The sequence below is a fragment of the Xiphophorus hellerii genome, chromosome 19 (genome assembly GCF_003331165.1).
Source record: "Xiphophorus hellerii strain 12219 chromosome 19, Xiphophorus_hellerii-4.1, whole genome shotgun sequence".
Lineage (NCBI taxonomy): Eukaryota > Metazoa > Chordata > Actinopteri > Cyprinodontiformes > Poeciliidae > Xiphophorus > Xiphophorus hellerii.
Genome location: NC_045690.1, coordinates 9,456,336 through 9,479,036, shown reverse-complemented (window position 1 = coordinate 9,479,036; position 22,701 = coordinate 9,456,336). Strand labels below are relative to the sequence as shown.

Here is a 22,701-nt window from a genome sequence, read left to right as displayed (position 1 = left end):
CTGGTGAGAAAAACCAGTCTGTTTCGATTAATTACCACACAAAATAAAGTCACTTTCAGCCCTCGCAGGCCTTCCTCTCACATGTGTTCATCTTCATGTGTGTACGTGCGCCTGAGGAAGTGGGAGAGCACAACAGCCTCCTCTCCTGTCTGTGTGACAGTAATAAGCTGTGTTTATACTGGTGGCTATGACGGAGGATCCTAATTATGGTAATGCTACGGATTGGTGCCAGTCTGCCTTGTGATGGCCCCATAGCTGCCACACAAGTGGGCGCAGGCTCAAAGCGACGTGTACGGTTCTTTTACCTTCTTCCCATCCACAAACAGACATTCACTCACACACACACACACACACACACGGTCTAGGAAAGATGGAGAAGGTACAGCATACCCACTCAAGCCCATCTTACCTTGCTGTGTTGTACGAGCCTGTGGGCACAGTGGGAGTGATCATTCTCCAGGCCTACGCGTAAAGATTCTCCATTGTCTGCTGCAGCAAACACATCTGGAGAAAAAGAGCAACAGAAAGGTTGTCACACAGCTGTTTCATTTAAACTATTGTGGTTTTTCTGCTGCAGCTCATCCTACCAAACCACAAAAACAATGCTGGTTTGTTCCATTTTTAAACCAACATTGTTGCCTGAAACTTCAAAAGTTCTCATACCACAAATGAGGCATGCATTCACAGAGATGTGCCAAGCAGGACACACATGGGAGTTTCTGAATAGAGACAAGTACCTCTAGTTAATCAGGAGAAGAAAGGTGAAGCACCAGTCCCAGCTGGAGTCCACTTCTAATAAATCTCCTCTAAACTCTTGAATGGTAGTTCAAGAGTTTAGAACTACCATTCAAGAGTAGTTTCGCAATCTTCTGAAGGATGCAGTTATGCCTGTGCCTTTTCTTTCTGCTACACTTCATCCTTCCACTGAGCTTTCCATTAAAGCTTAGTGGAAGCTAAACATGCCAGGATCCATTGCTCTCTGAATGGCTTGCGACTTTAGCAACGATCTTTTCTTTGATTACCCTCCTGTGTAGAGTGTCAATACCTGCCTGCTGAACAATTTCCACGATTGTGTCAACAATAACATCACATTCCTGTACGAAGATTAACATTTTTGTCTACATGTAATAAAATAATCAGAAAAATCTCATTTTAATTTTCATTAGCTGTTAGCCATAATCATCAAAATTAGAGAAGTAAACCCTTCAAATCTGTGTGTAACGAATGTATATGAGTTTCAGTTTTTATTTGAATACGTTTATTAGAATCCACCAACAAATCTCTTTTGAATCCTACTTAAAGATAAAAAGATAAAGCTTCTTCTAGATAACATGCTTATTTGCATGTTACTGCTGATCGCAGGATGATGGTGTCAGAAAAGAGGAAAGTGAGTGCTTTGAGATCCAACATCTCAAGGGCAAACTCTCTAGCAGTTGGCAGATAAAACACATAAACTGTGATTGTAGCCTGGGAGACGGGCCAAAGTAACAGCAGGAAACAAAAGAAAAAAAAACTTCTTTTTAAGCCTGCAATCACTGTCAACAAATCTTTTACTGCTGGAGCAGATTTTCTAAAGATATAATCAACTTCCATTTCTCTCATCCTTTATTTTGTACATCAGGATCTCTAAAAATAAAACAGAATGCTATCTTCCAGAGAAAACAAAGGCTTTTTGTAATTCCTGTCATACAACCGTTAATTCCTCTGCTGGCAGCATTTACCTCCTCCTCTCCTCATCAGCCATGCCTTGGAGCAGACGCCCTCTAGGGCCGAAGAACAAAAACTGCAGGCGCTTTGATCACTTAAAACTGCCATAATGAGGCCTTCAAGTCATTAATCCCTTTGTGTTCAATTATGTCTATGCTGGAGGAAACGCTAATGAATAGCTATAATTAAGATGACAATTAACACTTTCAGTGAAACTGAAGCTTTTTGTTTATGTGCAGCACAAAATCTTCTGTAGATTGTAAATGAGGGACAGCAGCAACATTTTAAAAATTGGAAGAAAAAAAATGCATCAAGAGGGTCAAAGTTCATATCATAAACATCCTGAGGTTAAGTTTCCAAGTTAATGGCACCTAGAACAACATTTTTTTGTTTGTTTCAGTGAAAAGCTTTGCCTGCCCGGTATCAGCTGTGCCTGTGTGGCGTGATGAATGACCTTACCGTTCACCTCTGTCACCTCGCATCCACCGGGAGATTAAACTGGCCTGACAGGACACCATACACTCATGGAGATTATGAGCCTCCTGCAGTCAAAGACCTCTTCCAGCCTTTTCTCTACCTCCGATTCAAGTAAAACTGTTAAGCTTCATCTAAACTTCTTTTTGCATTTCTCTTTTAGCTTTCCTCTGTGAAAAAGACCGACTCTGAGGAAGTGGAGATCTTAACTAAAACAGAAGTGAGCTGGTAATTTTGTGGCTCAAGTGTCAAAACTACCAACAGTCTCAGGCATTACAGTAAATGTTGGGCAGCAGAGCAGAACTTTTCTATTTGCATAAACTTACATGCACATAAACAAAAGCTGCAAACATGCAGGAAGAGAAAATAACCTTGAGGTTTCCACTTCTGCATAATCTTTTCTGGAGAATGACAAAGGATTTTTCGATACAGTGTTAAACTGATGACCAGATATACATTAGAAGTATCCGATCACAAAAACAGACTAAGCTGCAAAATTAGTCAGATCTTCAGTGAAACTTATTGTCCCAGTGTTTAATGTAAGGAGACACAGCTCGAATGTGAAAAAATGAATGCACCTGAAGAGGACTTGGCTCGGTGATGCTTGCTGCGGACCTCCTGGCTGCGTTTGCCTAAAGGAGCAGGGCAGTCCGACATCCGAGCTGATGGCGTGGGGCCATCCCGTCGAAGCCTCAGGTGCAGGGTCCGTTCAGAAAACAGAGTCTGGATCAAGGCCAGGTCCAGAGCAGACACACACTGGCCATTCAGCACCAGGATCTCGTCGCCTGGACGGAGACCTGCATGCAAACGCAGGTGTGTTTCAGGAAAAAGCGGCCGAGGGAGCACCTGCGACATGATTTAAACTTGAGGGAAAGTGAGAAGCTGCCACCTCCACTGAAAGCCAGCCCATCGGAGAGAACTTCGCTCACAAAAATCCTGCTGTTCCTCTGACTGTCAATGTGTCCTGTTATGGCAAAACCTGAGGATTGAAAAAAATAAAATAAAAAGTTCAAAGAGAAGATGAATTAAATAAAACTTATGAGGCATGAGTAAACATCATTTTAATTAAGCATTAATTTGTCCACAAGCTGGCTCACCAAAGTCAGGGGTGCTGCTCGGCCTTCTCATGTGCAGCGCAAACACATTAGCAGAGACCACCTCCAGCTGATCCCAGACCTAAGGCGAGATAGAAAATAAAATCAATACACAATAAAAAAGCCAGAATAATAAAGAGTTATTTGTGTTGTTCAGACAGTGCATGCACGTCCTTCTCACCACGTCGTGGAGGAGCTCGGCAGGAGCCAGATATCGAACTTCCACATTCTGCCCTGCTTGTCTGTGTAGCCGGATGCAGTGCAAACCTGGGTCCAGCTGCTTCACCTGTTTACACAAGAGGCCCTTTAATGTTCAGCAGTCTGCATGAACACAACAATGTAGCATATTTCATGGACCAGTACTTAGCTGTGCAGCTGCTGTGCAGCAGAGGTGTAAATTATTTACTAACTTTTCACGTGGCGGAGAGACACAAAGATGCATTGCCCAAGCAATTGCTCGTATGTTGGGCGTGCATGTGTCAATGTTTGTGCAGTCATTCACAGGGAGCAGTACAAAGTCAGAAACTAAACAACTCCTACACAGTGCAACTTCAAATACTGCTGCAGAAGCTTCAGAAGTTGTGACTCAACTCTAACAACAAAGTTTAAATGTCTGTTTACTTAAAGGCCAAACACAATTTTTACAACTTGGCTGAGCTGTGTTACGGCTTGTTGGTCATGATAACTATATTTGTTGCCATAAATAAAATACAAAATATGGAATAAGCATGAATGAAAAAAGCTAACTAAAACAAAAGTAGTGATAACACGGTGATAATAGGGTCCCCAGCACATGCTCAGCTTGTAGACCTAACAAACTGGCATCTTACGGAGGGACCTAAAAGCTCTGACTCGAGCAGAGAGTACCTGGAATATACCACAGCAGTAAATGACTTTGAGAAAAAATACAAGAAGTCTGTCAACATTCTGATGTTGCTGTCATTGTGACCGTCATTGTTAACCTGTTGTGCGCAGGAATGCATCAGCATTTCCTCCTACATGTGCGTCACTTACTTTATAACATTGGCAGTGATTGTGCAATTCTCGCTATTCTCCACAAAATCATATTTTACTAATGAGGTTTTAACTACACTACAGTAACATAGCTGTCAAAGCTTTACACAGAGTGATTTGTCAGGTCACTCAAACACTGTCGGTCCATTTTGAAATGAACAGCTTATTAAGTCATATTTTGAGCAATATGCTGTGGTTGGAAGGGAGGTTAAAATACTGATAAAGAAAATAGTTGAACTGAAAGACCATTTCCTTAATTTACCTCAGATACAGAAAAATATTTTTTACTTAAGCAAAGCAAGAGCGCTATGCTGATTTAACGCAACCTGCAAAACATCAGCAGGCGTTTTGCACTGACACAGGACATAAAAAGGATTGCAATGTAAAACACCCTTCTGTTTTCGCTGATAAACTTTCACAAACAGGTGGTCTGGCAGTTCACTCCCCACTTGTGCCATCTGTGGTAGCTGACCCACATTTAGCAAATTTATTTTAGAAAAACTGTCACAACTTTTTTCCTGTCTTCCAATAAGCGATCACACAGCATTCAATAAATTCCCCCAACACTGAGGATATAGATGATGCGTCATCATCCATATATTGCACACACTTTTTTTTTTTTGCAAACCCATGGCTCAGAAAGTGCTTTTGATAAGACTTGACTGCTTTAAAAACAATTTAGCAACCACATATGATTTATTTATGCTTCATACTTTCAATATTTAAAGCTTGCATGACTTCAAAATATTATATTTGCCTATTAAATTTGCATGAATTCCTACACTACACAATGAAATCCAAATGACCTCACTGCTTCTATTCACTTTTTTCCCCTCAGCTGTCAGAAATATTGTCCTCTCACTCTGGCGACATGTCATTTCTTTGAAAACCAACCTTGCAGGCTGCACAAAGAAGGTCGGCTGCTGTCTGATGTTTTCTGATGGAAAGCTGGACCGTCAGGCCATCCGGCATGTGCACGCATGTCAGCATGTCTGAGGAAGCGTCGACGTTGTCCCAAATGCCCCCGTCGGGTGGCGACATGGAGTAAATGCTGGTCAACATGTTGAGCTTCTGTGGAAAAAAAGGGGGGAAAATTAAGGTAAGTCCCAAAAGGGATCAGCAGAGTGAAGAGGATAAGCAGCATTAGAAAGAGAGGAAGTATAAAGGGATAAACACGAGATACAAAAGGTAATCGAGGAGGGAGTGACTGTGAGTCAAAGCACACAAATCAATACAGCTCCATTAGTCTGAATGCTTGGCTCCAGATCAAGCAGTAGAGCAAAGATGTCCAACAATTAGGTTTTCAGAAATTCATTTAACATCCATAGATGGCAGTTGCTGCACATTATAGTCATGATTATAGCTCTGTACACAAGATGATTGACAAGGGCCAAACTGCCTGGTGCTGACATCAGATAGAGGCTCAATGTGTTATAAAGTAATCATACCCATTTATTGTAGGCAGAAAGTATGGGTATAATTGAACAGTAGAAGGAAAAAAACATTTTCCCTAAATATTTTTAATAAATAGCTGAAAAACTAACATATCCACCATGAAAAATGGCAGTGATGTGAAATACACTGTAGTGCTGGAAGAAAATCCATTGGAGACTGCAAAAGAACAGAGACTGTAATAGAGGTTTACCTTTCAGCCAGACAACAACCCCAAATATAAAGCTGGAGCTACAAAATGTTAGAAACAACATACCATCTGATGGAACTTGGGATATTTTGCAAAGAAAAATAGGTCAAATTTCAATCAATGAAATGCAAAAGAGGTTGAGACGCAGCCCTGCAGCTGTAACCTCAGCAAAATGTTTCGGGTTTTTTTATTTTCAGGAGTGATTCAGGGGAACTGAATACAATGGCATGCCACACTCTTCAGATTTTATCTGCATAAACAAAATGTTGCAAGATTCCACACGTTTTTTTTTCCTCTTCCCCTTACAATATTTTGTGTTGGTCCATCAATAAAAATAAAAAAAAACCTCCCTATAAAATACATTCAAGTTTGTGGTTTATACACGAAAAATGTGAAACTGTTCAAGAGTGTATAAAGACTTTTGCAAGGCTTGTAATGTACATCGACAATGTGCTTGGAAATGATTCCAAGATCTTGGAGGTAATTACAAGCTGCAGTATTTGTGGCATTAGGAGCAAGGTCTGAGTTGGGTATTAAGGTGGGGGGTTAGCCCCTCTCTAGGCCTCTCAGGCAGCCATTTGGGGCTTTTGGTTGAGACTTTGTGTCTCTGGAGGGAAAAAAAAACACCACTGCTGCGTCGTGGAGTCGGGGGCCGGCACCACAATCGCAGCTTAAAGCCACAATTATTACGGCCATAGATCATGAGGAAAGGCTCCGCAGCAAATATACCGACAATATCAAGTTAAACCCAAACATGGCAGTGAGGGGGGATAATTGCAAATGCATTATGGGACCAATAAATGGAGAGTGATGTGTGTGTGACTGAGTTTTTTTTTTTTTTATCCAATGTGTATGAGGTCTGTCAATTTCATATGCTGCTTGCTTGGTCTGATGAATCAGCTCAAGAGGAAAAAGACCTTTTTCCCCCTGCTAGACAAACCGCCTAAAGGGACAAGCAAACATCTCTGATTCAGAGCATTGCATGGCTTCACAAACACACACACATGCTCTTTCAAGAAACATCAACATACAAACATTTGTCTCCTTTTCTGGCTAAATGACAACTTAGAAGTTTGTGCATGAATGAAATCCCCCCCGCGCCCCCTGCCTGTCGTAAAGAGGGAACATGTCAAGATTCACTAGTGATTTCTCTGAAATGTAATGCGAGGTGAAATGTGGTGACAAAGGATGAGCAAGCTCTGCGTCACTGAAGCATGGTTCCCAACACGACCTCGCACGTGTTCCCAGAAACATACGTGCACCCAGAAATTCAAAATGTGGTTTCCAACGGCAGCTTGACCAACAACTGACTAACACTGTATGCTCATTCATGGTTAGAGAGAGGGCCGACGGTTGCCTGTTTCCATGAATGGCGGCCAAATATTAGCAGGAGGCCCCACCTTGACGGTGGACTTCAACAGGTGCTCTGTTGTGGTGTGTGTGAATGCAGTGTTTCAATTCAAGTGTGGAAATTATTTCCCAGTAAGCCATTTCCCCCTACGAGTCGCAGAGTAACGGGCGGTGCACAAAAACAGCCATCTTGTTACCCTGAGCAGCACAAATATTACAGCGCTGAGTACAAGTGGACCTCAAAAAAGCAACTTTCATCTTTTACAGTCCTTAAAAGTTTACTCTTCATTTCCCAAAAGCTCCACCCAAACTTCCTTAATCCACCTTATTTCTTGGACTAAGTGATTTCAGTGGCCACCCAGCAAACGCTTTGGATGTTTCTGACAATATCTTTGCCAGAATTTAGGATTTAAAGCTGCATGTGTGCATTTGGAGTTAGTGGAGTGTGCTGAGAGGCAACGACAGCCAAAGAGGGTCAGTATGTTATGGATGGGAGGTGATGGGACACTGGACAAGAGCCAGGGAAGAAAAGACAAAAATCTGTCCAGCTGCTTTTAATTCAGTCTGGGAACCAGCCACTGAGAAAGAGAGAGAGAAAATGGATGAAACTACATTTGTAAAACAATAGATATACGAATGCTCACTTAAAGTATTCATATCCTTCAAAACGTTTTGCCTTTTGTTTCTTTAGAAACCTCATGCTACAATGTACTGTTTTGGTATTTCTTGTGAAAAACACATTTTTGATCTTATCAGTAAATAGGTGATAACATGAGTCAAATTTAAATATATCTATTATCTGCAGACCTATTGGGACCTAACAAATGTTCACTAACAAACAGCATAATGTAGATAAAATGAACACACCACAGGTCAGGAACAACATTCAGATTAAGGTCATAAAACAAAATTCAAAGCTCTGAATATCTCCTGGAGCACTTATCAACCTAGTACAACATGGTAGTGAGAGCATCATGCTGTGGGAATGCTTTTCTTTAACAGGGATTACAGTTGATATGGAGTTGAATGGCACTAAATACAGAGAAACCCCAGAAGAAAGAAAACCTGCTGGAGTCTATAAATGACTACAAACAGGGCAAGAAATTCCCTAACACTAACCCTTGCTACAATGAAATGGTTTCAAACATTTGCTAGAGTGGCCTACTCAAAGTATATTCCTAATTTTAAATGAAAATCTGCAAAAAAAACTTGAAAATTTGATGCTTTTTATCGAATCAGGCTGAGCATTTAAAAAAAAATCAAATTAGGAAAGACAACAAATTGTGCTTGAAACCTTTATTTGTAAAACGTCACAATTATTCACTGTACAGTTCATCATATAAGGTCTGAATAACCTTTATATTCATCATTATAAAATGACAAAACACAAAAAATATCAAGGGATTATTATTTTAGAAAGGCACTGGATGTAAATACCTTTTAAGTATAAAATAACTTTCTTAAGTGGTGCTAGCTGTCAAACCTGTCATTTTTCATGCAGTCACAGCATATCAATTCACTACTCAGCAGACAGCACGAGTGGGTGGAGGGTGGATGTCACGAGCAAAACTATCTCAGTCAGAATAAGTTTTAACCTCTCAATAAGGGCAGCAGAGCTGACAGACCCATCACATGGAGCTGCTCGCTTCTTTCCTTCAAGCTACAGCTAGACAGCATCTGCACATCCTCAGCCTGCTGGAATATCTTGTCGGCTCTCTGAGAAACCATTTAAGTAACAATGGAGCTTAGACACTTGCTCACACCAACACAAGTTGGCCTTACTGAAAAAAAGGTTTAATGGAAGATGATGACTTTTTAGGGGAATTTAAGTACCGAGTAGTACATCACACAAAGTCATTCACAAATGTCTTGCTCTAATGTGTTAAATCTTTTTTTTTTCACACTGTGAGGAAACACAGCTATAAACATATCAAAAATACCTTGAGATTTAACCATGATTTAAATTTTTTATTGTAAGATTTAGATTTTCCATATATGGAGAGAAGTTACAATGCTTAACTAAAAGAGGAAGCCAGACCGTTAAAGTCAACATTACAGCTCAGAGTTAAAGAAAGCCTTTATTGTTTTCCTAAACCACTTCCTGATCAGTCTCTTTCTAGACCCTAAATGAGGCCAGTTTTAACACTTGCCACATTGACCACAGACTCCTACTATGAATCATAACCTCCAGTGAGTTAACCCATGATCTCCATGACACCAATCCTACCATGCCTGAAAGTATCTATTGTGCACGTCTGTAAGAGTTATTTCCTCATGACAGATACTCTATGGCTTTCTGAGATCATCGGAAACATAGAAATTAAATTTAAAGCATGTTTGCAAACTGATATTAACTCTGCACACAACGTAAATTTTGCAAAACATATATCTTTGATCCAAAAGGGCCATAAAGTATGTTTTCGAAACTCTGCAAAACCACTTCGCAGTATATGCCATCAACCTATTACTTAAAGTACGATGACTTGATGGAACACAGACATCTCAGTTGTTGCTCCAATGATGAACCATGTACAGTATTAAAGCTGCTAAGGCCTGTATATTGTCTAAGGCACAGGTGTCAAACTCCAGTCCTGGAGGGCCTCTGCCCTGCAACTTTTAGATGTGCCTCTGCTGCACCACAACTGAATAGAATAATTAGGTAATTAGCAAGGTTCTGGAGAACTGATCTACACAAGAAGGAGGTAATTAAGCCATTTCATTCCAGTGTTTTGTACCTGTGGCACATCTAAAAACTGCAGGACAGTGGTCCTGGAGGACTGGAGTTTGACACCCCTGGTTTAAGGATATCCTCCAAACCAAGACAATCTGAAGTATTGAGAAATATTGGTTTCACCAATTTGTGCATTTCTATTGTTAGAGTACACATGCGACATCATGCTTTGTGAGCACAATAAAGGTTCTGGGTTTGAATCCTGATCCCAGGTCAAGATTCAAACGCAAGACAGGCAAGGCAACAGGTCAACAGCACCACTGTGCAGCCCACGTCATTTAGAAATGACCCAATTATGAAATCCCAAGATAATCTTTAATGGTTGATGTTCCTGTCTCCCCAGATTGACACATTTGTCAAACACTCAATGCTCTAAACTCAGTGCACAACAGAGTATAAGAGGGTGCTAGTTTGGCTATGTTGAACTTCTTCTGTTAGATCTGCTGTGTTTATCTGGCAGACACCTACAGATAAACATGAAAGGAGTCTTTGCTTTGAACCTCAATAAGTAACATACTCAGCCAGACCCACGCATGCTTTCTAATCCCCTCAATCATGCAAACACCTTGTGTGTAAAAATATCTTCACACAGCCCACAATCAAAACCAGGAAAGAGAGCAGTGGTTGCACTAAGGCTATATGATGCTATAATCAACAGAGCCACACGTTTTGGACAGAAATGTTTTGTTTTTTGTGTGCGTGTGTGTGTGGACAGAATTAATACATTTTCTGACTCACCTCTGTACTTCTGAGGGGCAGGATGGATGTCTGACCTCCAGCATCGCTCTCAAAGACCTGAAAAATCAAAAGAAGGGATGGTCAGAAAGCACAGACAGAAGGGCACCATGCTGACTGACTGACTCATAAAGCCTTGGCATCAGTAACACAATAATAAACACACAGCACTGGTAGTTAGGTAGTTAATTAAAAACTACTCATGGCGAGAACAGCACTTTGATACTGCTTCCAAACTAGATTTTTGTAGTCTTTGAAGGGGGCATGGTGGAAATGTGATGTGTGTGTGTGAAGACAGGGGTTGGCTGCTGAGCAATTGCAGAGATGAAAGAGGAAAATTGTCCAATAGCAGATGAGAGGAGAGGACAAGCATCCTCACTATTTCTCCCCTCCAGGACTGCTTCTTGATTGACTCCAGCTTCTCTAACCAATTACCTTTTACCAATTCATGGTGTTGTTCAAACTGTGGGGTTTATAGTGGAAGCAGACAACTCATATTTGACCTTTCACCTAGAAGAATAGTTCTAGACAAAATGTTAAAACATTCCTTCAAACGTTTAGTCAAAATAAGCTCCACTGTCCCCTTAGATATAATACGTGCAGTATATGACCTTGTTGTTATGCTCAAAAAAAGTTTTATTTCGATGCCTGTTACAATCCATAACTTAAGTGTTGAATTTAAATAAATACTGTAACTCATGGAAATATTTTTATGATTTTTTATGTGATAGAAATTGCTCAATAAGAAATATTGCTTGCTTTATGCAAGATTTGTTTGCGAATCTTGTAGCAAACGAGATTTGCTACTTGTATCTTTAGTGATAAAGATGCAAGTAGCAAATCCATTATCTTAAACTCCTGTCATAGCATGCACACTACTGTTAAAACTGATATGAAAGTGACACTCAATGCCATGAAGTTACTTAACTACAAAAACAATCCAAGAGAAAGCTTTCCAGTCCCTGTTATGGTAGCAGGAGGCCTCATCTTACGTCTCCTCTTCCCCCTCAGCATGCGTACATTTATAACCTGGCAATAAACGGTGCCGCTTCGCCGTAAACTGTCTAATTTTAGAAAGATTTACCAATGCTTCCACAAATCCTCAGACCTTGGCCTATTTCCCACAGCCGACCGACGGCCAGCTCCCTACTGTAGCACTGCTAAGATAGACGAGGGAACAGTAACCAAGAAGGAAGGACAGTGGAAGGGTGAAAGCATGACTTCAGGGCAAGGCTCTGGAGCAGAGCGTTGCTGTGGTAAATGGGATTTAGGCTTAGTCAACATAGATGAGTCAGTATGGAAATTGTCAGAGAAGGACTGCTGGGTAACGCTCTGTTTATGCTCTGAGGAACTGTTTGTGTTAGAGAATTGGGCTGGAAACGGGGGTGGGAAGAAAGATGATGAGAGGGAAAGCGAGAGAAAACACAAGATTCTAGTGATTACCTATGCAGAGGATGGAGAGGTAAAGAGTAAAAAGACAACATGTTTGATTTAGGACAAGAAAGGCAGAGATATGTCACAAAAACAGTCAGAAATTAAGTTAGATGTGTTCTGGAGAGATTGTCTCATCAAAAAGTCTCAGTTCAAATCCAAAAAAATAAAAAATAAATAAAAAATAGACTCATCTTTGTCATGCTGAGAACAAAATGAATGTAAAGGTGAAACCCAGCATTCTGAAAACTATTCAAAGTGCTGTACTGACACTTATTGGCAACAAATTAAACCTTAAGAACTGCAAAAAGGTAGCAGGGATTTTTACAGTTCAGATTGAAGCATAAGAAGAAACTACTATTATTGTGGAGTGTAAAATACAATTGAAATCCATGAGAAATTTGGTAATTAAAATTTAAGTGACAGTGTACTTTTTACACAGACATTCTTAATAAGAAGAGAGACTGTATTGGTTGCTGTTACAGGCTCTGTCTCTGTGATTTGATCCATTTGGTCAACAACACTCATGACAATATATTGCAGCAATAAAACTAGACATTAATAGCTCTGAAATTCAAATCAAAGTGCTTAGTTATAAAACAGGAGAGCAGGAGATTTAAACAAATTTTATAAAATAAATATTTTCATCACAAGTTGTTCCAGACCTTTAATCTCATCTACAAATCAGATTTGGACCCTTGAAAAATGAAAGTTTATGAAGCTATGATACATAACATTAAGCTTCTTTACACCAACCATCTGCTGGAGTCTACAGGAGTGAGGATAGAGAGCAGAGAATGCCATCTACCACACACAGCTTTTAATAATTCATCTGTGTGATACAGCGCCACCTTGGCCATCTGCACAGCAAAATGGAACTGCACCTAAATTAAGCTTGGCGGCAGGAACTCCATAGAAAAATAACAACACAGGGGGAAGTGTACCTAGATGCTGACAGACATGCACAAATGCATAAACATAAATATCACACAGCAGGTGGTGGGATAGATGAGAGGGAGCAAAAGAGGACAGGGAACATTCTGCAAGCCGTAAGGAGTACGGGTTCACCTAAAGATTATAATTAACTCGTAGCTGTCCTGTTAGCTCATAAAAAATATTGAGGTCTTGGCATTCAGATGTACCCCACTCTTCTCAACTAAAACCCAGGGGTCCATGAAACGCTTCAGTAAATAAGTGTTTCCTCAGTGTCGTCCATGGCCCTGAGGGCGCCGAGTGGAGGATTTATAACTGATTTAGCACTAAGAAATAGGCAGCCTGCGCAACTCTAATTACTAACCTGAGAGGATAGACTTCCCCATCTGCACCTGGGTAAGGAATGTTCCCGTGTGCTCATGCTGATGAGAGGTTTGCTCTCAGACTTAGAAAGAAGCAAGGAGAGATGTGAGCCTATGTGCTCTTCATTAATAAACGCCCACATGGGGGGGGGGGGTGAAAATGTGCTGAAGGTGCTGCAGAAATACATGCAAGTAAGCAAAAGTGCAACATGGTTTCAGGTTGTTTTCTTAACAAATAGGTACAACTTACATGGAAGGGCTGACTCGAGAGCATATGTTCAAATATGTATGCATACACTTTGTCCACACATCAATTCTGCATGCTAATACTCTGTGGTCATACTTGTGAAATTCTTCTCCTGAACAGATAAGATGGAATGATTAATCATCTCAGACCTGTGATAATTGATCACAGAACATCCTAAAATGTTTCATTACTTTTTTGAACTATTCATTGCACTGCCTTTTTATTACCTGCAAGAAGGGAGAAATTGTTCTTTTACTAGAGATGGCAAGAACTTTCATTTGACCAGGACATTTCATACATAAGAAACCCAAGTGCAGAGTTTCTACAAATCCTCAGATGAGAAGCATCATCAAACCACTCAGTTTGTGGTTTTAATGTTACAAAATGGAGAAGTGTCCAAACTTTCACAAGATAATGTAGACGTATTACTCAAAGGCTTGATGAAACCTTTAAGTGTAAGACTTACAGAAAATGTGACGGTGTCAGTATTGATGATTATGTTTAAAATGTGTCTTTGTGCTGAATAATACCTGCGCTACAGAGGGTCTCTTGTCCCGGCCACGTTTCGTCAAGTTGTCCAGGCCTTTAAGAGAGGAGAAAATGCTTCTCTTTCGCTGGCCACAAGTCACCGACAACGAACGCCTCCTGGCTGTGGCCTCGTCCCTGGAACAGATCTGAAGGGATGTACGGAATCAGGACTAGAGTCAACAAAACAACGTCTGTCTCTATTCTAAGGTCATCTTTCTCACCAGTGCATGGAAAGAAGACACAGAGAAAACCCCAAGGCGTCCCAGAGTGGACTTGGTTGGACGGCTAGCGATGGCAAGCAGGCTCTTCGGATTGGGCAGTTCTCCCCCCTGAAGACTAGCAAGGTAACAGCGCATTCTGAAGAGGTCCATATTGAATCTCTCCAAGTTCTGCTCCCACTGCTGAATCTGATGGCAAGGAAAAAAAACAAAACAATGCTTACATTTTGATTTATGTGAATTACTGTACTTCTTTGGGTGATGACTTAACAAGGAGTGCTTTTGGGGAAGGGGGGGACTTGGGGATCAAAAGAGATGCAGGGTCAGGCAAGTGTTTTAGTTTAAAGTGTAATAGCTTGCAGATGCTGGTGGAGGGCAACACCATGTCTTGGTGGAGGTTTGCTGGTGACAAATGACTGTATATTTCACAGAGAGGCGTTTCTATGTGAGCAGCAAACCCAAATGCACATTTTATGTCTTGAGAACCAGGGGGATGTTGAACAGACTGCGCATATAAACTTCCACCACACTGCCAGTATACAGTTATGTTATTTTAGCTATAGAAAAGTGCTCATTTTGTTGGCTGGAGACTGGTTTTAACGAGAACACTCAAGCTAAAACAACCCCCCATAACAACTGAGTTTAATGGGTCTCGTCTGCGCTATGACTTCATTTACTAAAATGGACCCACGGCGATGTCCCATTAGGGTTTTGCTCACATCAACATGCATTCATCGGGATTAAGAGCAAACTGTGAACAGGGCCAAAGGGTGGTATTTTATGAACACCTTAAACAAACATCTTAAACAAAGGCCTTGTGGTGAAATTACTGTGCGGCTAATGCACTCTGAACAATTATGTGGCTGTGCAGGTGGGCACAGTTAACAAGTAGGCCAGGAAGACCAGCTTACCCTGTGAATTCTTCTTGTTGAAAATATACTACATCTGGCAAACTACTTGGTCATTGAGGACCAGATTTATGTCCCCCACTTGTCAACTGTGGCGAAAGGTCTGCTTTTTTTCCCTGTGGATAGGTAAGGTGGTCTCAATATGTAGACAATCGTAGGTTTTAATAGCTGTGAGGCAAGTGGATTTTACAAAAATATGTGCTTAATCTGGTGATTTTACTTAGCTATGTTTTAGAAATATAGAAATTGAAAATACCTGTTCTTTATTAACAGTGACTAGATTTAAGAAGATAGAAAAGGAAAGATCAGATCTGTAAGGTCCAAGACTAATAGTTGTTCTTTTCACAAACTCTTCCATCTAAGGAAATCATTGAGGCCCTAAAAACTGTTGTAATAAAATAATTACAAATAATAAAAAAAAAAAAACAATGGTGATTTCTGACTGCAGCTGGTGCAGTGGGATTTATTTAGGGGTGTCAGAGAAAAGTGTTTATAAAACTGATATTGCAGTTTTCAGATTTTTTTAAATACTTTTTTTCTTTCATTTCCATTACACTCTAATTAATGGCAATCGGTAATTCCACTTCTCCAACTTTTGGATGCCTCTCTGCTCCAAAACTGCTTAAATAAAAGTCTGCATTACCTCCTTGGCAAGTCAGCAACATTTGCAAAGGTCTGGGTTATTGACCCTCCAATGGATTCAGGTGCGCTGGAGCAGAGATGCATCCAAAAGTAGCAGGATGGTGGCACTCGAGAACTGTTGATGTTGCTGCAGCCCACACCTGTTTAGATTGGCTGAGACCTCTTCAAGTTTAGCCATTTATTTACATACGTGTGGCACAAATTTCAAAACAAAAACAGATCTGACAGGAAAATAAAAGTCAGTTTTTTTCCTGAAATGTTCTGTGTGTAAAATTTCTTAGACGATTTATGCAAAGAGTGGATTACATGCAGATTGTTTGCTAGAGTTTGAAATTTTTGTTTCTTCATGAATGAAACAGATTTGATTTAAGATCTGGCTTTCTTTCAGAAGTGATTACCGACCCAACACTTGAACCTCAGTCTGGAAAACTTTTTCTCTAACCAGATGTTTGACTTTTCTTGTTCTCTGCTTTAATATCTGCAAAAGCCTGAATGCATTAATATTCTTTTAGTGAAACCTGAGCACACGGTGTGTAAGTGCATATGGGCATTTGTGTGTTTGTGTGTTGGGGGGGGTCGGGGGGTTGGGGGGGGAAGGGCAACATCAAACAAGGTCTGCTGGTACTGATTGGAGCAGACACGGGTGTGGGGGTAGGAAGGGACATCAAAGTGGTGCCCTGTCGGTGCTCGACAACCCCGCTGAAACTTAAATTTATCATCAGCCTCGAGGCGCCTTTATCAGAGTTCTGTCCTGTACCACTTCTGACCCTATCATTCACTCCAACTCCGGCTTGTCTCTCTGCGGTGGCATGCTGGCTAATTGGAAACAGACGTGAGCGCAGGCAGCTTGGTGGTAGTCAGGCAGTGACATTTCTAATGGTTATGCCTGCAGTGAGCTGTTGAGAATACATCATGCAAGATTAGATTTTTATTCATTTTACGATAACTATGAGACTTTGTTTTGCTTTTTTTTTTTTTTAGTACCATCAGCAGAAATGATGCAGAATGTCAGTCAATTGACAAGACTTGCAAGTTGTGGAAATAAGCAGCCTGACTCCTCACCTAAAAGTAGTTTCTTGTAAAAAGAATTAGGCTTCTAGTTAAACTATGGGCTTTTTTTCTGCCTCTCTGTAATCTGCTGTATGTAGGCTACAGCACAGCACTGAGTGCTTTGGATTTCCCCCTTCAGGCTGTTCGAGGAGGAGGAATAGGATAATGCATGTTGAGAGCCTATTACCAGAAAACATCTGGAATCCCAATCTGATGCTCCAGGAACAAGCAGCTCCCCTGAGCCCCTAGCTATGCATTTGGGGACTGATGCATCCAGGCCACTTTAACCACCCACAGACTAAAATTAAGCGCACAGACCTGTCACCACAGTCACCAAATCAGAAAAAATAAGTAGAGCACCCACTCGGGCATCATGGCACACTAAAGGTTTTTGAAATGTTCCAAAATTAACCTGCATCCTCACCGACACAGGCTGATTCATTCTCATAAACATTTTAAAGTACTAAAAATATTTCTTTTTGTATTTTCCTCTCAACTCACCTGGTTCTCAATAGCTTTGCGGTTTTTGGGGTCACTGACTACGGTCAGCTGGAGCTCGGCCATCTTCTTCATCTTTCCATCCATGTCTATCTTCTGCAGCAGCGTGCGTACCTGGTTCCGCAGCAGACGAACCGTGTCCTCCTTTCCCTGTCGCTTAGCGAGCAGCGAGGCGCTGGCTGAATGGATGGCTGTCACCCAGTTCTCCAAATCTGTCTGGTTGCTGGCCTGAGATGAACAAAGAGAAGGGGATGTGATAAGGCTTTAAGGCTGACATTCAGTTTAGTGACAAAGTTCAAAACCAGCAGGATAATAAATGTTGCAGCATGGCTAGTGCATTACTGGTTGCATTATTTCAATAAATGAGTCCAAGATAGGCTGTGAAGGATCACTGGATGACTGGTTGACAAATGCACCAGTATCAGAAAGCATCAGCATAAATGTCCCGTAATTTTATTGAAATAACGTGTCTAGGAGACAAAGTATTGGCTCAGAAATTGATTGAAGGTCATTTTCAATGACAATGACTTAACTCATAATCCAATTCTCATATACTCTAATGTATTTGCAACCTAGTATAAATACATTGTGAGAAGATCAGCAATGCACTGCGAAATCTACTGGTGCAAAAGGTCAATTTTGAGGGAAACTGGCCTCAACTGCCAGGTCAGGAAGCTATAAACTCCATATTTCAGTGAAATCACCAAATTTCACTAATCTAAGTAGCAACAGGTTAACAATAAGAACATTGTTATTGTTAAGAGTGTTAACAATAATACTTCACTCAGTATACACTTACTGAGTGAAGAAAATCTAAAGCTGGCTAGTTTCTGTATCAGTGACCTGAAGTCACAGGAAGCAAAGAAGCAGGAAGCTGTTTAAATTGCTATTGGACAAATGTACGTCTCTATTACACTACTGTAGAATAACACACACATGGAGTAATGACTAAAAGTTAAGGGTTTACCTGAAACAAGTAGACGTCTCCAAATGAATTACTCAAACAAAAGACGTTCTCCCTCTTGGGGTGTTCTGGGACAGCCTGGACGACACTGTCCTCGGTTAAGAGGGCGTAGCGGGGTGACAGCTCCTGCTCCGTAGAGCCCTTCCCGTAAGTTTCGTAGAACAACAATGTGCATCCTGGGGAAAAAAAGGGAAAGATGTTCAGTGAACTCTTTGAATATGCCAAAGTGTAGAGTACCTTTCTTAAATGAATATAATGTCTGCTGAAAGGTTAGAGAATAACAAAATAAGCTTTGTTGACACTCTCTCATTTCCTACAAGATTTTTCTCTACCATCAGTAAAAGCACACATGCATTTTATTGAATGATTTTATCCCGGTGGCCTAAAGCATCAGCATAATTCTCCTAAAAGCATTTACAGTAAAAGTTACTTAAAGTCAACTGTAACTCACTGATCTGGAACGAGAGTAAAAACCCTGATTGAGCGCAAACAGGAACCTTTTGTGCTTAGCTAAGCAACATTTGAGAAAGGATATTAGAATAATCTCCTCAGCTTCTCCCAACTCATGTTTTCAGCATTACGTTAAAACTCACGAGTTTGAGGCTTACCTTTCAGAGTCACCCAGTAGTGCTTCCATTTGCGTCGGGTCACCAGCTCCAGCTTCCTGTCCTTATGCAGGGTAACAAGGGGCTTGAAGGACAGCCACCCCGCCCTTCTGACCACTCCCTGCTCCTTCTCAAATAAAAGGTCCAGCTCCTCCATGGAGCCCTCGGCCGACTCGCTGCTGCTTCCGTCTTCTTCCGTTCCAGTTGATGGGTCTCTCCTATCGCCCCCTCCTGTTCCGGTTTCCGTCTCGAGCTCTCTCATGAAGTTTTCGTAGATGTTCTGGCGGACAGCATCGCTGGTTGTCTGGTGAATGGCCCCTGACGACTGAGCTCTGGAGGCTCCGGGGAACCATAGGAGGCTGGAAACCTGGGAGGGGGAGCTGGTGTCAGCAGTAAGGCCGTCGACACCACTGTCGAAGGCCTCGCTTGCATCTTTGTATCTGGTCTCCTAGGGAGGCACAATGTAAACACAATGATTAAAATTTAGAAGAACACACCCAAAGTTGTTCTTAATAACCTAAAGCAAAACAATTACAAATAAATAATATTGTTAAAGGTGTAATAGTATTAAGGAATAGCATCCATCTGTTCTTTCTCATCTTTTTAAAATAATTTACCCAACCTTCCCACCTTCTTACAGTATATTATTAATATTTAGGTCCTGACAACTATCTACCAGAAATTCATAGCAAATTTGTTTGATGAACCCTGGGATTTTTAGTCAGGTAAAATAGGCAATTTGGAGATGAAAACATTTGATTGAAATTCCAGTATAGGGTTTACCTTTATTAAGAATTGTAGAAAAGATTTGACATTCTATATGCTTGCTAAAATGTAAAAAAAACTAAAAAATTCTTCAAATCTAACATTCTTGTCCTTTGTCTCGTCTTTTGAGATACGTCTCACAGAAACAAACTTCTTGGTTGAATACAATTATTTTAGATGTAAATCTAAAAGGTACTTCTGTGTTTCTAAAGGGTCAAGTAGGTTTTGGAGGTCTAGACAGATTTTATTTGGTAGGAACAAGAGCAACAAAGACTGTTTGGGCTGTAAATGTTGCTGTTGCCTGGTGAAAGACAATAAAAGGACATTTTTTATGAACTACTTGGCAGTGGAAGTGCTCGGCTGATTCAGAGAATTCCCAACTATATGTAAAGAAAATGCACCCAGTTTGCAACCATCTATACAGACAGATGGAACAGTATTTAAATATTCTCTTTTCACTCAGCCTAGAGGCCATATAAAACAAATTTAAAATGTAGCCTAGCTCAAAACTACTTCAAAGTTACTAAACTTTTCACTAAGCAGAGAAAGTAGAATAAATCTCCTGTGAAGACATCGGGGAGTGTGGATCCCTTCTGCATCAGACAATTTTACATCATTTGTGGTCTTATGTGGCTTCTCAATCTCCAAAAATGAACACTTGATGGAAATGCCTCCTTTTCATCCTTGATGACAGTCTACTGACACTTGACTAGATTGCAGCATCGATTCTGCTCCTGACAGCAGAGTGCAGTGCTCTCAGCATGTGCCGTCATGGCGGAGTTCATTTTTGGGTTTTAGTTGTTTTGTTTGTTTTTTTTTATGTCTCATGCTCAGTTCTAAGCATGTTATCTGTGTCATAGTCACATTTTATGTTGATCTAGGGTTTCTTTCTATATCCATTCATAAATCATAGGTAAGATGGATTTAAAAGTACAGTTTCCAAGCTATGAGTAACAGGTCCGGAACATTACTCTGCCTATTAATTAACACTGCCCATCTCATTCTGGTGGATCCCAATGCATTATGCCATCTCAGTATGTGATTCTGGGTCAGTCTCACACTGGGTCCACAGGATCTGGTCGTGATCCATATCTCACAGCCACAGGGGAAAGTGGTTGTGAGAAACCACTTTTTACCAGTTCGACAAAGTCTTAGATTTTGATTTTTCCTCACCAGGACAGACAGACTTTTTCTTATAACATTGTGCCTCCAAATCTTCTGATAAACAATAATATGACACCATCACCTCTTAGCAAGAAACCAAGATAATTGAACACCTCTGCTTGTGGGATAGAAAGACTCACAACCAGTATGGCGAAATCCATCTCTTTCTGGTTAAGAACCATAACTGTGAATTTAGAGAACCTGACTTTGTGGATTTTTAATCATATTTTCTTTAAGTTGTAATAACATCTGGTTTGGAGTATAGAATTTTTCTAAGATTTCCATAATTTTCTTGTAGTGATTCACCCCAGATGTTCTGCTGTTAACGTTCTAACCCTGCAGCTGCTTTTCATTAGAAGCAGGTTCTTGGTTTTTGGCATCAGGGTCAAAGTATGACCTTTACCTAGAGGGAAAGGTGGTAGGGGGGTAAGCAGATGAGGTGCTCCTGATACCAGCAGCAGCAGAATAAGTCCTGGGAAAATTAGGACATATACCATGGAGAAAAACCTAACCAACTCAAACAAAAACTTGTTTAGAGTCCTTGCATCTCAAAGTAAACGTTTCCCCCTGTTTAACTTGTGTGAACTTTCTCACAATGAATTATGTTAAGCATCTAACCTGCACTGTAAAAAAGCAGATCAGCTGTAGATTTATTCTTTTGTTTTTCTTGAGAGGATTTCTGGACAAAACAGCAAAGCTGTCTGATACAAACATTTTCTTTGACAAGAGAAGTAAGTCTAGAGGTTAAGCGTCAGCACCTGATCATGAATTTAACACATACTGGACAATAGAACATTTAGCAGCAGAATAAAGGGGTGTTTTTAGTCTAGAAAAGTTTACTGTGGTAGTGCAAAATCACTGCTATTTGAGCATAAAGGGAGGCTCAAATATTCTAAAAATACTCAGAACACTTTATGAATATTATAATGAGTCCAGTCTTATTTGTTTTGAAGCAAAATTCAATGATTAAGCACAAATACCTATTAGCAGATATTTCCTACAAAGACTATGAGGGGAGTCCTGGAAATCTGTGCACAACAACTGGAACAACCACAGCTCCTTCATTAACATTAAAGGCCGGGTGGGGTTAAATCTTTAGCTAAGGATTTAGTTTCACTCTGCAGAGCGTCTCAAAGGCTTACAGCTATCCTTCAGGCAGAACCCAACCAGCGTTCTTAAAACATTTACAAGGCAAAGCCAAAAAGAATTAAAGCAAAAACAATTGCTCTCAAGCTGCGAAGACGAAGGACAAGGGTGCAGGCTCAGTTTAAACAAACCTTCTGGATCATACTGCAGCTAGTAAAGCTGCAGACTAGCCAAGAAAAATCACACAACTCCGACAAGTGCGTGAAACATGAAGACAAACTGTAGTTCTTTCTAATCCAAGTTCTGATCAGTGCGTGTGCAGTCCAAGGATCATATTACTCGAGGGAAATCATATCTAGTGGAGTATCTTTGAACTTGTCTCAAGAAAAACCTAGCACACCCATATACAAAAAGCCAAATGAACAAACTTACAGCTTACACGTGCAGCTAGCATGCAAAAAAAAAAAAAAGTGTGGAAACAATGTAACAGTCAGAGCTGACTGTTATCAAGCCATACTAAGGTTATAAAATCAGTTTCAAATGTGCTAAAATC

The 22,701-nt window shown here is 40.6% G+C and overlaps 1 protein-coding gene across 3 annotated transcripts in view; it reads right to left on the bottom strand.

The window, feature by feature from the left end:
- tiam2a (TIAM Rac1 associated GEF 2a) overlaps positions 1-22,701 on the bottom strand; it is a 101,599-nt gene that overhangs the window by 25,035 nt on the left and 53,863 nt on the right. For all 3 annotated transcript variants that reach the window (XM_032547212.1, XM_032547210.1, XM_032547211.1), the window contains exons 4-15: positions 19,137-19,581; positions 18,532-18,704; positions 17,568-17,792; positions 14,470-14,655; positions 14,251-14,394; positions 10,751-10,807; positions 5,184-5,360; positions 3,457-3,561; positions 3,279-3,357; positions 3,071-3,160; positions 2,760-2,978; positions 410-504 (exon numbers count right to left, since the gene is read on the bottom strand). In XM_032547212.1, coding sequence (XP_032403103.1) covers positions 410-504; positions 2,760-2,978; positions 3,071-3,160; positions 3,279-3,357; positions 3,457-3,561; positions 5,184-5,360; positions 10,751-10,807; positions 14,251-14,394; positions 14,470-14,655; positions 17,568-17,792; positions 18,532-18,704; positions 19,137-19,581 — 1,995 coding nt within the window. The remainder of the gene's footprint in view (positions 1-409; positions 505-2,759; positions 2,979-3,070; positions 3,161-3,278; positions 3,358-3,456; positions 3,562-5,183; positions 5,361-10,750; positions 10,808-14,250; positions 14,395-14,469; positions 14,656-17,567; positions 17,793-18,531; positions 18,705-19,136; positions 19,582-22,701) is intronic.